The sequence below is a fragment of the Pseudorasbora parva genome, chromosome 17 (assembly GCF_024679245.1).
Source record: "Pseudorasbora parva isolate DD20220531a chromosome 17, ASM2467924v1, whole genome shotgun sequence".
Classification (NCBI taxonomy): domain Eukaryota; kingdom Metazoa; phylum Chordata; class Actinopteri; order Cypriniformes; family Gobionidae; genus Pseudorasbora; species Pseudorasbora parva.
The window spans coordinates 22115246-22131799 of record NC_090188.1 but is presented as its reverse complement, the minus strand read 5'-3'; the positions used below and the strand labels follow the sequence as shown (position 1 = coordinate 22131799).

General features: G+C 36.5%; 2 protein-coding genes across 2 annotated transcripts; one reads left to right on the top strand and one right to left on the bottom strand.

Annotated features, from left to right (window-relative positions):
- Positions 1 to 874: 874 nt before the first annotated feature.
- On the bottom strand, positions 875 to 11108 carry dnajb12a (DnaJ heat shock protein family (Hsp40) member B12a). Its single transcript, XM_067421761.1, has 9 exons — positions 10934 to 11108; positions 10339 to 10510; positions 10034 to 10179; positions 9755 to 9931; positions 9567 to 9646; positions 5365 to 5474; positions 2165 to 2337; positions 1899 to 2033; positions 875 to 1805 (listed from the first exon to the last, which is right to left on the bottom strand). The coding sequence occupies exons 1-8, from the start codon at positions 11064 to 11066 to the stop codon at positions 1909 to 1911; spliced, it is 1116 nt and encodes a 371-aa protein (XP_067277862.1). The 5' UTR covers positions 11067 to 11108; the 3' UTR covers positions 875 to 1805; positions 1899 to 1908.
- Positions 11109 to 12127: 1019 nt separating this feature from the next.
- Positions 12128 to 13793, top strand: trmt2b (tRNA methyltransferase 2 homolog B). Its single transcript, XM_067421499.1, has one exon. The coding sequence runs from the start codon at positions 12330 to 12332 to the stop codon at positions 13752 to 13754; it is 1425 nt and encodes a 474-aa protein (XP_067277600.1). The 5' UTR covers positions 12128 to 12329; the 3' UTR covers positions 13755 to 13793.
- The last annotated feature ends 2761 nt before the right edge of the window (positions 13794 to 16554 follow it).

Sequence of the window (16554 nt, the reverse complement as noted above, 5' to 3'; positions counted from 1 at the left end):
TTTAGTCTGTATGGAATTCACCCCATTAAAACGCTTGATAGATCAAGTCTTCTCTAAGCACGCGTGCTGTTGATCATAGCCTACTAGCGACTCAGATGTGGAATGGGATTATGGCTGGGGTGGGAAGGGAGTGCTAATAATCCTATTATGAACTGTTAGCAACAATATAATTGATTTTTAATGTGCATTTTGGTTTTGCGTGAACTGTTATGCCCAAAAGAGACGTTAATGAGAAAATATGTAATGCAATGTTTTCTTTATTGCTTTCTAGTAGCAAAGCTCACGACTGCCTCCTGGTGTGCAATTCCAACACTGACATGTCGACTGCAGATCCAAATCTATAGCCTAGGCTACTACCAAAGGTTTGGAGTGATTATTATTTTTTAAATAAGTTTCATTCAGCAAGGACACATTCAATCTGACAGTAAAGACTTCGACAAAAAAATCGATTTTTAAATCATTTGGAACTTTCTATTCTCAAATAATCTTAACCAAACGCATATATCACGGCTTCCATAAAAATAATTCGAGCGGTTTTCAATATTGATAGTACTAGAATGTTTCATGAGCAGCAAATATGAATATTAGAATAATTTCTAAAGGATCATGTGACACTGAAGACTAGAGTAACGATGCTGAAAATTCAGCTGTGCCATCACAGGAATAAATTACCTTTAAACTATATTAAAATAGAACAAATATATTTGAAATATAAATATTTCACAACATAACTGATTTTGCTGCCTTTTTAAATGCAACTAAAATAAATAAAAAGAGAATTTCTGAAGCATTAAAAGCATATGTCCAAACAGATTTGCCTCTAAAGACTTATTATTGGAAAGTGGAAATTAAAAATAATTATTTTAAATCTAAATGTGTTAAAAAGAAAATGTATTCTTATTGTTTATTTCCTTTCGGGTAACTATGTTACATTTCATACATACACACAAAATCATAAACTGTTGCACTGAACTGAAAAAACATAATATATGTATATATAAAAAGAAAATCTTCAGGAAAATTAGAATTTCAGTGACTAATCGGTCTATGCACTAACTTCAAGCAGTTATGTTTTTCCTTCCTATATTACATATATGCAGAGACAGTATACAGTAAGACTGGAGCTGGCAAGGCACTTGATTATGCTTTAGAACCGTCAATCTACACTTTGCAAAACACGCTGTTAAATGAATGTTTATACATCTTCTAAAAAAATAAATTAAAATGGAAGAAAATAGTATGACACCATTTAATAAATAATTAATTTCCATTTGCATAAATCTCAAACATTCTTCTTAAAAATCCAACAGGCAAAATTCATTAAATGCTGAATGACAACGACATAATCATTTGACTTCCTGTGGTCAGATCGACAGATTTAAACACTACTAGAAATGTCAGAGTTGGCTCAGAAAGCCCAAATATGGGTGTTGAAAAAAAATCTTTAAGAAAAAAACGAGGTGTAAATATAAAAAAAAAAAAAAAAAAGGAAAACCAGTAAGCTAGCAGCATTGATTACCATTTAACAGCTGTTTACTTTCCTCTCTACCAGCAAATCATCTAATTTTTCATTCTTAATTCATTACATTTTTAAATCCATATTTAAAACTACTTCACAGATGTTAAGATCTTCCATGACTTGTAATTTTCTGCAAATTTGGAAGGAGAGATGAGAGTGAACCCCTGTGGCACCAGGATGGGCTATCTTCGCTTCTCTTGAACTGGTGCAATGCAATGTTCCATTTTAGCAAAGAAAACATTTCTGTACATGAACATTTTCAAATGAAGTCACATCAGGACACTACCTGAAAACAAACACAAAGGTCAAAGAATGTCCACAGGTAAGAATGCACTAGATAAGCTCAGATTCAGAAAAATAAAGTAAACCGTCGACTCACTTTCTGCTACTCAGTGTCCATGTAAAACAACCTGTATATCCGAAAGTTTCGAGCAACTGGGTGTTGCCATTTTCTGCGCTCTTTGGTACAAGTCGGTGTCCCCAAAGTAACGTGCCCGATACAACAAGCCTTCCTCTGCAAATAAGAGCATAGACGTCTAGGTTACCAGGAAATTATGCAAAATTACACTTGCTTTACTTTTTTTTTTTTACATTACATTACATACAGACATGCATTTATTAACCAGCTTCATATATGTCACATACTTTGTTGTTTCTCCTTCCAGCAGTTGTTTCTCAGGTTTGATATATAGTCCTCCTCCACACTTTGTTCAACATTCTTAAGATTCATCCCCGTATATTCTTCTGAGAAGTGGTCGCCAACATAATAAGGCACCTTCAGAGTAGGAGTGTGTCGCCTGTTTGTGTGGCCCATGGATCTAAAGCAGGAGGAATGTAGAATAACGTCAAGAGATATTTATCACCCGCAAGACAACCATCTTTCTTCAAAATAAACAGGTTTTTGCTTTCACTTTAAACATTTCTCAGTAAAATTGAGGTTTATAAATGAAAACACACAAAATATGGTGTGGCAGCTAGCTCAAAACGCACTATGGGATAGAGAGAAAGCTTCATGTAACTTTTAAATGTGCCCCTATTATACCATTTTAAAAGTTACTAATTTTGTTTTGGAGGTCTCCTACAAAATGATAATGTTAAGCTTTTTCTCATTATCAAAATTATCTCACTAATATGTGCTAACTCAATGTATATTTTACAACGGGGTAATTGTGTTGCAGTAGATTACACACAGCACAAGTAAGCTTGATTTCGAATGGTAAATTGAATTTAAAAAGACAACTAAACAGTAATAAAATAAGAACAAATAAACATATTACAAAAAATAGCACAAATAAATAAAATAGAATAAAATATATAAATGAAATAGACTGCTTTATTTTTTCAGGTAGGTCTAACATTCAGGTAAGAAACTGAATTAAAAAACGCAAAGTGGCTAATTAAATTAAAAATAACATTGGATAATGTTTTGTGCAAAAAAATTAAATAGTTTCATATAAAACCATTACAGTTACACAAGTTGATCAGTCAAGAGCAGTGTGATCGTTAGTCTTTTTGTAGTTTGACTTTAAGTAACAAATAACTGCTGCCCCTTTAAGAACTGCCGCACTCATGGATCCTGAACACTGTTCCTGTTACTCATTCTTCATTTCTTCCTGAATTGTTTACGGCTGTGTTTACATTAATACTCTTTAAAATGTGCACTGAAAATTTAGTTGAGTGTATTTGACCAATAATAAGCTGGAAAAAGAAGCAAATATTTGCACTTGTATGTCAGAGGGGCTTTATTACGGTATGTGTGTGTGCGCGCTTCAGATGTGAGCTTGAAATCTGCGGGGATTCGTAGAATTATGTGCAATCCCGCGCGAAATTCAGACCGATCACACACACTAACACTAACACGCTGTCGTAAGGAAAAGTCCAGCAGAATGCGCATTCGCCGTGTTCAGAGGGTTAACTGGGTTGAATGAGAATATGCGGCTGCGCGTCAACGCTGTCGGTCAAAGAGGAGAGGAGAGGAGAGCGGGGCTGGGATCGATACAGTAGAAACTGAGTAGGCTATCGTATCTTTTCAGATATTTCAGTATCAACATTTTTGACAACACTAGTTGCACTGTGCCGACCCAGGCTTTTTAAAAGTGAAATAAATCCACACTTCAGAGCGCCGTTTACCGGGCTTCCATGGCTAAAAGAACAAGCCGGTGCGCAAGCACCGGAAATCAGGTGGCCATGGAAACCAAAACATGTGCGTTTGGAACCGATGATCGGAACCGAAAACAAATTTTCTAAACGATTCCAATGGAATCGTTATTTTTTAAACGGTTCCAAGTTGGAACCGGTTCTCGATGCCCAACCCTACATGAGAGACACCAATTTGAATTCCGCTCTGAGCGGGTCGAGTAGGACCAGTTATATTTGGTGCCGTGACCCGTGTGAGAGTGAGGTTTAGGGTGGTTAATGTAACGAAGGCAAGCTAGTTACAGCTGTGCGAGTACATCTCACTCCCCTGGCCTCAAGATACATATTCGCTCCTATCCAGCTTGAAGTGAGTTGAATAGGACCAGTTATATTTGGTGCCGTGACCCAGGTGGGAGATGAGTGTAACAGAAGCAAGCTAGTAAGAGCTGTGCAAGTAAATCTCACTCCCCTGGCCTCAAGAGGCGTGCTAGCAAATGATGCTAGAGACTGTGGTCTTTAACATCCTTGTTAGCACACACCTCCAATACTGGAGATGGCGGTTCAAATCCGGAGCGAGTTGAATAGGACCTGTTACAATTGGTGCCGTGACCCGGCTGGGACTGAAGTAAAGGAGACAAGTGAGTAAGAGCTGTGCAAGTAAACCACCCTTGCTTTCCCTGACCTCAAGAGGTATGCTAGCGACTGCGACCTATATCTTTCTGGTTATTACCCGCCTACCATGAAGGAGACGGTGGTTCAAATACCACACAGAGCGGGTCAAAGTAAAACTGTTTACATTTGGTGTACATTAACAACTTACATTAAAAAGTAAAAAAAAAAAAAACCTGATATAGAAAATCTTGGAAATTCAAAAGCAATAAACAAACATTTAAGTTTGATGGTTTAATGCTGCCTGTCATTAGTAAAAAAAAAAAAAAAAAACAATCTCATTGTAACTGCTTAATGTTTTTCATATATTAAATTGTATTCTAATAAAGAATTTAAATATTTTGGGGGAGATTTTTAATAGTTTTTTCTTGATAAAGAATATTTGTACAGTTAACAGCACTGTAAAAATAAATAAATACAATATTTAAATGTGCTTAATTTTACTTCTGAATTAACTGCTTTTAAAAAAACTTTTTTAAAATATATCACTATATATCACATCAAGGGTTAAATAAAATAAAAATGGCACATTAAAGTAAATGATGTAACCACTTTGTGCTTGTGTGTGTGTGCGGTACAGGTCTGGTATAGAATGTTTTTTCCTCAGGTGACCAAAATGCCCAATAGAGAAAAGTTTTGCTCAACAAGAAAAGAAATTAGAGGGAACATTGCTAGAGACTGAGGTCTTTAGCGTCTTTGTTAGTGCCGGTTCGAATCCCACTAAGAGCTGGTCGAGTAGAACCGGTTACATTTGTAAAGTTAATGAGAATTGCTGACAACTAATTTTAGCAGTTCATAATTGATTCTTTCTTTTAGGGGACAAATTTATTTTTGTGCACTTTGATCTTTAAACTTTGCAGACCTTTTACATTCACAACATTACACACTACATGAAAGGTAATATTTGAAAAAGCATTAAAAGTGACACTTTAAGCAAGTATAGTCACATTCCAGTTTAAAACAATACTGTATAATAAAATACCAACCACAACGTTCAAATTTATGCGATAAAGCACATTTTGGTAAATGTTTAGTCTTACGGTCTGTGGCTGAGGCTGTATGGAGGACTGGAAACCATCATCTGGCTGAGGGCTGAGACTATGATCAGAATGAGTATGGGCATCAGCTGTACAAACAAGGCAAGGCCACCCTGGATAATGAAAATCATGTATTAAAATAAAACTGTTACATTGTGACACAATGAAAAGACTGCTGTTATATTCCATCATTCTGAATAATTATTTTAAATGCATAATAACAGTTACACTATATAAACAACTGTAATTTTGTATCCCCACAGATGGCACAATTTCATCTATACTGCATCTAGACTGCAGTCACACCTTTTCCATTAAAGGGACAATATCTGCCACTCTTAAAGGGTTAGTTCATCCAAAAATGAAATTTATGTCATTAATGACTATGATATTTTATATTTAGTCCGAGAGCATATGTAAGTGTATGCACACTATACTGTCCATGTCCAGAAAGGGAATAAAAACATCATCAAAATAGCCCATATGTGACATCAGTTAGTTAATTAGAATCTCGAAGCACTGAAAATACATTTTGGTCCAAAAATAACAAAAACTACGACTTTATTTAGCATCATCTTCTCTTCCTGGTTTGTTTTCAATCCTCAAATAAAGATTCAAACGGTTATGAATCAGCGGATTGATTCATGACTCGGATCGCGTGTCAAACTGCTAAAAATCACATGACATTGGCGATCCGAATAATGAATCAATCCGTTTTATTCATAACCGTTTGAATCTTTATTTGAGGATTGAAAACAAACCAGGAAGAGGAACAATACTGAATAAAGTCGTAGTTTTTGTTTTTTTTGGACCTAAATGTAATTTCGATGCTTCAAGAGATTCTAATTAACTAACTGATGTCACATATGGACTACTTTGATGATGTTTTTATTCCCTTTCTGGACATGGACATTATAGTGTGTATTTACTTTAATGAAAGAACAGAAAAGAGGACTAAATATAAAATATCTTAAACTGTGTTCCGAAGATGAACGGAGGTCTTACGGTGTAGAACGACATTAGGGTGAGTCAATAATGACATAAATTTCATTTTTGGGTGAACTAACCCTTTAAATTGATTCTTTAGGTGGATTTTTTTACTTTCATTAAGGCCTTTATTTTTTTACCTTCATTAAGTTTTTCTAACCCTATTAAATGTATGCCATGTTTTATGTCAAATTCTTAAATTCCATTAATATAAATACACCTGGTTTCACAGACAGGACTTGGATTAAGCCAGGATTAGGTTCCTTTTATAAACATGCCTTAGAAAAAAAACTACTTGTGTGCATCTTAGCACTTTGGGATTGTTTTTAACTATGAAAAGGGCTTTACAAATAAAATATATTATTATTATTATTATTATTATTATTATTATTATTATCTTGAGGCCAAACAATGGTACAGACATATGTTAAGATCAGGCAGTGCAAGTTCCTTTCATTGAACAGCTCAAACATGCATTTTAGTCTGGGGTAGACTTAAGCCGGAGGTGAAACCGGAGGTTAACATAATACAGCATTAAATTAAACTAAATCAATAATTAAAATAAAATGCAATAATTATCTACTAAAGACATCTATGCACTGCAGTGGTACAACAAGCTGCATCTAGATGCATTTGCACATCATTTAATCCTGCTCAAATGTGACATGAATGCAACTACAATGGCACAAATGTTATGAGATGGGTCTTATGTTTGAAATAAAATGTTCAATAGAAAAATATTAGGTGGTGGTAAAAATTAAGAGTTCCCTTTAAATATTAAACTTAAATCGCCACTGAGTGGCGGCAAGTCACTGTTTTAATGAGTGAGTCAGTTATTGCGTCATTCATTCGATAACAAAGCAACCTGTATTTATGAATATTAATTCTCTCAATTCATTCAAAGCTGCAGAGTCGTTCACTAACGAAACACTACACTATTATTTTGTTGCAAAATACAGCAAAAAATTAGCCTGACGTGGTCATCCTCAATTCTAGTCAGAGTCTGAAACTGCTCCATTGGGCTGTGATTATGGGGTGTGTTTCAACCAAACCAGGAAAGACCACAATTGGATAGACCAATCAGAGCAACGAAGCGACGCATTGTCAAATGTCAACAGAGCTCAACTGCACTGTGTTGCCGAGTCCTAGTTTTTTTTTAATGTAGACCAATAAGTGCGGATTTTAGCAGGCAACCTTGCCAAAATAACACACATTTTACCCCCCAAACATAATTTTTTTCCAGAGAACCCCCCGAGAAGCTATTGTTTAGGGCTAGTAGTTGGCGGGTTTTGTTGTAAAAACTTGGCAACCTTGGCTACACGAGCGCTGGAATAAACGATCTTTGCAGGTGTTGTGAAAAAAATAAAATAATTGAATGATACACAGAGTACTTACCCAAAATGATCATCATTTTTGAGAGAAATTGTGAAGGTGAATGCATAGATGCCCTGATGATTTAATTGGTCCGAATTTCTGTTCGGAGATAATTACTCCTCTATGGATCGAGGCCAAACCAAACCGCCCGACCTAAAAATGTTGTGGGTGGGGCTAAGTTCGGCTGGCACCCAGGCTAGCAAAAAATACTATTTAAAATGTACGTTGCTTAATATTATCTTTTTGTTTGTTGAACAATTGCACAATATCAATGTCACATTTGCAATTGTGTTGCTATTCAGGAAAAATGGCACTCTTGCTCTTACAATAGCTATTGCTTATTATCAACATTAAAAACAAGAACTCACAAAGGGTATGTTTGATCTTATATCGATCTTTATGCACAGTCTCTACGTTTGTTCTTCATGCTAGTAAGTGCTAAAACCTCACTTTTACAAAAGTACATTTTTGATCATGGCAGTAATGTAGGCAGCATAATCCGCATGCAATATGTCACACGCAAAGCTTGCCTGTAGGAATGCAGTCAGTTTTGACTGCAAAAGATGAGGTAATTGATTGGATGTCATGTATTTGACCTTTTACAGCACAAGAATTTTGCTTGGTTTTAATGTTGATTTAAGGTGGGGTAGAATTATGGCAAAACTCAGCATTTTGTTTGTGTACCCCCTCTGTCACCCCCAACTGTCCCCCCAACTGTGTACCCCCAACTGTCCCCCCAACTGTGTACCCCCAACTGTCTGTTGCAGTTATAACATATCTTCACTAAAGCCACAATATATAATTTTCCGTCTCTAGAGGTCACTTGTTCAAGACAAAGATGCCTGGTTTTCAGAGCCTTCATTTGGCAGATGGCTGCTTCCGTTTTTTCCGGTCACGTATATGTGGGGTGACTCAGCGCTGTTTTATCATATTCGATACATTTGAGTGTGTTGAAAGTTGTGTTATAATGCTACTCAGTGTGTTCGCTCTGCGGCTACTATGAGACACTTTTTGCACAGTGCAGTGAGCTAGATCGATATTTGGTATGTTAAAACATGGCACTTATGGTCAATCAAGAAAACGAGACTTAAAACAATAAAATTATTTGTTTTCTGTCAATGAATATGTCCAAACAGTTGCTCACCTGTCTAATAAACACATAATATATTAACGCATCTTTGGAGTTTCCATGGTTTCTACAAAAAAAAAAAAAAGGAAATCTAGGGTAACGCGGGTATGATGTCATTGATAGGCGACACATTGACTTGTTCCGTGTCCTGATTAAAATTGCTTAGATTTCTGGATATAAACATTCTTGGAAACATTTGGGATAATATAAGTACACAAATCAACAAAATATAATAATATTGTTCAAATGGTTTGGACAATTGAATCCAAAAATCTTACATATTATGCTTTTTTTTAAATGGGAAAATAAATAGGTACCATATGCTTGTATATAAGTCATGAAATAAATGTACTTCAAATTAATTATATACAAAATAATAATACATAATTTCTAACACAATTTTAAATAGAAAAGTTGATTTAGTATTTTATAATAATGATAAAATATAATAAGTATGATATCAAAAAATGGCTTATTTGGTTATAATGGTTAAATAATGGTTATTTTATAATTTGCGCAATGACAATTAGCACATTTTTCTATTTATTTCCATTATTAACACATGCTAATCATTCTTTAAGTGCTAAACTTACATATAAATATGCTACAGTCAGTCAAAGCACATTGTTCTTAAGTGGGGCATCTTTCCCTACTAGTAAAAAAAATCTGCACATTGTGCACAAAAACTAAACTTGGAAGATGATCAGACTCTTACTTCTCTCTGTTGTTCTCTTCGTTCTGGTCGCTGCTGATGGCCAAACCTCATCCTGCCATTGCTGTACACATGCACATTACCTAGAAACAGAAACAGAAATGGCGCAATGACACATTTGTGGATTTTGAATGCATTCGACCACTGACATGTTGCATTTCTAAAACCACATTTCAAAGGTCACAACTCACTGGTTGGAAATCCACCACCGAAGAACATATTGAAAAGGTCCTCTGGAGAAATATCTGCCTCGAAATTTCTATGATGTGCCCTATGCCTGTGAGTCGGGTGGGCTTTTTCTTCACCGTAGACATCGTACTGCCTTCTTTTTTCAGGGTTACTAAGAACTGCGTAAGCATTGCCTATAGCTGTTGAAGACCAGGAAACAGAACAAATGAGAAGACCACATGCAAACTTTCTCCATACTGAGTAGAAACACTGAACGCGTGAGTTTGCGTCATGTATTATACCTTTAAATGCTTCAGTGGCACCAGGTGCGTGGTTTTTATCTGGATGAAATTTTAGAGCCAACTTTCGGTAGGCTTTTTTCAGATCCTCCTCAGAGGCTTCTTTACTGAGTCCAAGAATCTCATAATAGTCCTTACACCTCTTAATTCTGCACCAAGGGAAAGACAGATCAAGGCATAATAGGAAGAACGTAGTTAGTAAAGCAACCACTGCCCACATATAAATCAAAATATTCATCATCACAGAAATAACGACCACAGCCTGGACTTTTAAGAAAGTAGTCTGAAACAAAAAACAGTCAACAGACCTTTTGACAGCATCCAGCTGCTCTGATGTGTATGGTTTGGCGGATTCTGTGGCACCATGTCCAGTGGAGTGATCTCCAGCACTGTGGCTTCTGTTTCGTAAACCATCGTGCTCCCCAATGTTTTCTTCACTAGTAGAAGGTCCTCCATTCGCAGCAATAGACTCTAGTAATGCTGAAGCAAGAGCACTTACATTACACTTAAATAAGAACCACTGGTGTGTGTGTGTGTGTGTGTGCGTGTGTCTATCTATCTGGCTGGCTGGCAGTGAAAATAATTAAGATTCAATTTAAATGTTCCTTACATTATGTAAGATTACTTTACCTACATTATGTAAATAGAATATTGACAACTAACAAAAGTGATATGTATATATATAACCAAGAGCACATATATTTATACATATGGTTCGTGTTTATATTACATACAGTATGATCATTTAAAAGTAGAAAATGCGGTTATTTAATCCGTTATAAGAGATCGAGAGCTCAGGGCCTGAATTGCAATCTAACTAACGTTACAGGCTTCAGGTTTTCCGGTGGCCCTTTAACAGACCTCTTACGATCTCCGTTATTCACTTATTTACATTACACGCACATCTCGCCTTGTCCGTGGGAAACAGTCTCTGTGCCTTCTCGAGGAACCGTCTGGCTTTGTCGGGCTCATTATCTCGCAGCGCTGCGATCGCTATTTCGATGCAGCGTTCCGCTTCGTCCTTGTTTGATTCCATTGCGACGGCGGAACTGATGACTGATCTCTTTCCTGACCCAACAGACGCAACTTGATGACGTTTGCAACAACGTAAAGAGTTTTTCACTAGTGGACAGAACGTCCACCCTGTATTTTAAGTTATGGTTTCCCATACTGTAAAATTACTTAAACTAATAATAATAATAATAATAATAATAATAATAATAATAATAATAATAATAATAATAATAATAATAATAATAATAATAATAGGCTAAATTACATGTGGTTAAAATTTTACTTTTACAATAAAAATATTGCATTTAAGACTCAATTCTTAAACCTTTTATTTATTTAACTAGCCTACAACAACAACAACAACAACAACAACAACAACTACTACTACTACTACTACTACTACTTTCTAATGTCTGGTAATACTAGCCTATTGGTAAGGTTTCATCTACATTCCTCTAGACCGACTTATTTGACGTATTTGTTAATTTATTAATTATATTTTAAATTCATGTTAATTTATCATTCTTTATTTAATTTGAACTTAAACGACATTCAATGGATAAATCTGCTGATTGGGTGTTTGTTCCTCTGAAAGTGTTTGACTTAATTTCTGTTTCTTTAATAATAATGACGATGGTGATGATGATGATGTAATATAATAATAATAATAATAATAATAATAATAATAATAATAATAATAATAATAATAATAATAATACACACTTGCATACATTGCCTTTTCTACAGGTGGACAAAACTGTACACTAAGTCAACAATGATACATTTTACAATGCAAAATAAAATTGTTCTTGATCTTTGTATTATTTAATTATTTTGTATTTGATATTTGTTTTATTGTTTGTTTTATGTTTTAAAAAAAATATTTACAGTGTAGGTTGTCACAATAAAAAACCCTGGAATTATCTAAGCAACTTCTAAGTTCATAGTAACAGTAAAATAATCAAATAATTGAAAAATAATGAAACAGTAAAACACTTTTAAAACAAAAGTAGCACTTCCGGAAACCTACTGTTGCTGTGGTCTGATAGCAGAGTGGGCACACTAGTAAAGAACGTAGCGTCATTCGAGTGCCGTATAAAATTATCAAGTTGGCACATGAAAGAAAAAAAAGGTAGAAGGAACAATATTTGTTTTACCGGACTGTTGACAGTTTACACGTTTATGTTGTGAGGTAGAATCTAGGCTATCTAGATATATCGTTTTGATGTAGTGTGTTTGACCACGGGCTCATACACTCACTGACTGACCATAGACGTCTGCATCAATGTCGCGTGCATATAAAACAATGCGCAAAATATTTTTTACTGTACCAAAAATATTTTTCAGTCATTCAATAACTAGCCGCTGTGTTATTAATACTGTCAGTAAGCCTGTAAAGAGAAGAAATGAAAAGAAACCCAAACTACCGACTGACTGGGATTTTCTTTCCTGGGAAGAAAGACTGGCTGACACTGTGACTCCTTTGTGGAGAATTAGTTATGAGGAGCAGCTCCAGTGGAAACAAGAGCAGCAACACAAAATCTTGCTTGAGGTGACAAAGCAGCTATCTCAGGATTCAATGCACCCTTTTTCAAATGACTTAAGATTCCCTCTCCTTCCCATAGTAGCCTCACCAGTGAGTGATGGATACCGCAATAAATCAACTTTCTCTGTCAACAAAGGGGTAGATGGGAATCCAAAAACTGTTGGATTTTATATCGGCAATGGAAAAACAGGTAACATAGTCTGTGTCCATGGTGACCATCTCCTGAACATGCCTTCAAAACACAGCATGGTTGCAAGGTACTATGAAGATTTTATACGCCTCTCACCACTCAGACCATGCATTTTGTTTCATGATGGGGGTCACTGGAGAGAAATCACGATAAGAACAAATTCTGCCGGTCACACCATGGCCATAGTCTACTTCCATCCTCAAAACCTAAGGCCTGAGGAGATTGGCATCCATAAAGCTGCTCTGGTGGAGTACTTTAGACAAGGTCCCGGAGCAGTTTGTCAACTGGATTCTCTTTATTTCCAGGAGAGCGCAATGACCCGTTGCAGTAATGAACAATCCCCCTATCAGCTTCTGTACGGACAGCCCCATATCTTTGAGGAGGTGCTTGGCTTCAAGTTCCGCATTTCTGCTGATTCTTTCTTCCAGGTGAATCGGGGAGCAGCGGAAGCTTTGTACAAAACCGTTGCAGAGCTGAATCGGGCTTGTGTTGGGGGCACCCTATTGGATGTATGTTGTGGTACTGGAGCCATTGGCATTTCGTTATCCCCACAGATGGAGAGAGTCATTGGCATAGAGCTCATTGAGCAAGCGGTCGAAGACGCCAAGTGTAACGCAGCACTAAACGGAGTTCATAACTGTGAATTTGTCTCAGGCAAAGCAGAAGTTGTTCTACCAAATATGATGCCCACTTTGAATTCTGATGGCGGACTGACAGCCATTGTGAACCCGTCCAGAGCTGGCCTACATTATCGAGTTGTCAGAGCTTTGAGGAACCACCCAGCCATAAGAAGGCTTGTCTATATATCATGCAAACCTGAGGGGGAGGCAATGAGGAACTTTAGAGAGCTCTGCTGTGATTCAGGTTTTAAGAGAAAATTCACTGGAAAAGCCTTTACACCAACTGTGGCTGTTCCTGTGGACCTGTTTCCACACACTCCTCACTGTGAACTAGTGCTTGTTTTTGAGCGGTAGTGGTTGCTAATATCTATGCCATTAAATGTCTATGCAAAATTTTCAGTGCCGTTACTCTTACTTAATTAAAATATATAGGCTAGTGTATAGTGTGTAACTTTTCATTTCACAGGCACAGTATGTAAGTTTCGCCGCTAGAGGTCAATTATACAAAACAAAGGCTTAGCTTGATGATGCCATGAATGAGTGTGGAATCATGGGAGTTGTAGTCTTGAGTCTGACTCTTCACCTCCACAGCCGATAGAAAGGAATCCGACAAACTCAGGCAGAAATTATGTTCATGATTATTTTCTATGAGAGTCACTATAAGATTAAAAAACATACACATACAAATCCATATTAAACTTTGCGGCTTGTGGCGATACATTGATGTCTTTAAACATAGTTTTTTTTTACCCCATAGCAGACGAATCTCATCTAGTATTCCCAACGCCATCACTTCCACCGGAGAAGGTCAAAAACCCGGCATGATTAGCCTTGGGATCCCCAAGTCAGAGCTATAGTTAAAGGGTTAGTTCACCCATAAATGAAATGTATGTCATTAATGACTCACCCTAATGTCGTTCCACACCTGTAAGACCTCCGTTCATCTTCGGAACACAGTTTAAGATATTTTATATTTAGTCTGAAAACGTATGGAAGTGTATGCACACTATACTCTCCATGTCCAGAAAGGGAATAAAAACATCATCAAAGTTGTCTATATGTGACATTAGTTAGTTAATTAGAATCTCTTGAAGCATCCAAAATACATTTTGGTCCAAAAATTACAAAAACACGACTTTATTCAGCATTGTCTTCTCTTCCCTGTTTGTTTTTCAATCCTCAAATAAAGATTTAAACGGTTATGAATCAGCGTATGGATTCATGATTCGGATCGCCAAAGTCACGTGATTTCAGCAGTTTGGTAGTTTGACACGTGGTCCAAATCATGAATCAATATGCTGATTCATAACCATTTGAATCTTTATTTGTGGTTTGAAAACAAACCAGGAAGAGAAGACAATGCTGAATAAATTCGTAGTTTTTGTTATTTTTGGACCAAAATGTATTTTCAATGCTTCAAGAGATTCTAATTAACTAACTGATGTCACTATGGACTACTTTGATGATGTTTTTATTCCCTTTCTGGACATGGACATTATAGTGTGCATACACTTCCATATGCTCTCGGACTAAATATAAACTGTGTTCCGAAGATGAACAGAGGTCTTAAAGGTGTGGAACGACATTAGGGTGAGTCATTAAAGACATAAATTTCATTTTTGGGTGAACTAACACTTTTAATGAGGCTCGGGAAAGGGAAGTTTGGGGTCCCTTGCTGGAGCTGCTGCCCCCACGACCTGATGCCAGATCAGCGGTTGAAGATGACATCATTGACAGGCAACGGACTAAATAAACGTCGTTAACTCTAAATATCTGATTTCTCTGGATATAAGTACACAGCTCAACAAAATATGTAATATTGTCCTAATGGCTTTTGGATATTTAAATCTAAAAATCTTACATATTGTGCCTTTAAACAACCGTTTAGAGAGACACATCATGGCAGTATTCCAGGATGAATACAAGGTCTTGTCCAAAAATTGTTGCACCTCTCGATGGAAATAAATGTTGTGATGTTATTTCCATCAAGAGTTACATACATTTTTTCAAGAGTCAAGCACTCTTTAAAGTCTATCCAGCAAATTCCAAAGACTTTCAATGAATTTAAGAGGTGCTTCTGAGGTGCCAGTTCATGTGTGAAAATGATTTTTCATGCTCCCTCCCTCCTAACCATTCTTTCACAAATTGAGATGATGAATGTTGACACTGTCATCCTGAAATATGGCCATGATTTGTCTTCCTACATGGTTGTTTAAGAAATGAGAAGCTACACACTCAATCAATTGGGATTAGAAGAACTGTTGCCAAAACATACTAGAAACATAATAATCTGCAATAAAATCCCTCTTAAGAGGGTTGTTTATATTTATATTTAAATTCAAACAGCTACTTTTTTTGGCCAGGTAAGTTTTAGTTTTTGTTACTCTAAATAAAATAAGCCATAAATAAATTAAAATATAACTTCAGCTCAGCATTTATCACTTTCATTTTGTTTAATCTAATGCACTTAAATAGCACAGCTACAGCTCTGAAAAAAATTAAGAGACCATTTAACATTGATTTCTCAATGTTAAGTAGTCTCTTCATTTTTTTTCAGAGCTGTATAATTTATATACCAATCAGGCATAACTTTATGACCACTTACGTGAATAACACTGATTATCTCTTGATCACGGCACCTGTTAGATGGTGGGATATATTAGGCAGCAAGTAAAAACATTTTCCTCATGTTGATGTGAGCAGGAGAAATGGGCAAGCATAAGCATTTGAACGAGTTTGAAAAGGGTCAAATTGTGATGGCTAGATGACTGGGTCAGAGCATCTCCAAAGCTGCAGCTCCTGTGGAGTGTCCCTGGTCTGCAGTGGTCAATATATAGCAAAAGTGGTCCAAAGAAGGAACAGAGGTGAACCGGTGACAGGGTTATGGATGGCAAAGGCGCATTGATGCACGTGGGAAACGAAGGCTGGTCCGTGTGGTCTGATCAAACAGATGAGCTACTGTAGCTCATATTGCTAAAAAAGTTAATGCTGGTTCAATGTAATTTGTTGCGTATGGGGCTCCATAGCCGCAAATCAGTCAGGGTGCCTGTGCTGACCCCTGTCCACTGCCGAACGCACTCACAGTGGGCATGTGAGCATCAGAACATGACCACAGAGCAATGAAAGAAGGTGACCTGGTCTGATTAATCATGTT

What these genes read in the sequence shown, in the direction of transcription:
- dnajb12a (XM_067421761.1), bottom strand. Translation starts at nt 11,066, where the DNA reads ATGGAATCAAACAAGGACGAAGCGGAACGCTGCATCGAAATAGCGATC. An exon ending in CGGTGGTGGATTTCCAACCA is followed by an intron (nt 9,647 to 9,754) that starts GTGAGTTGTGAC and finishes TTCTGTTTCTAG; the next exon opens with GTAATGTGCATGTGTACAGC. An exon ending in GAAGAGAACAACAGAGAGAA is followed by an intron (nt 5,475 to 9,566) that starts GTAAGAGTCTGA and finishes TTCATTATCCAG; the next exon opens with GGTGGCCTTGCCTTGTTTGT.
- trmt2b (XM_067421499.1), top strand. Translation starts at nt 12,330, where the DNA reads ATGTCGCGTGCATATAAAACAATGCGCAAAATATTTTTTACTGTACCA.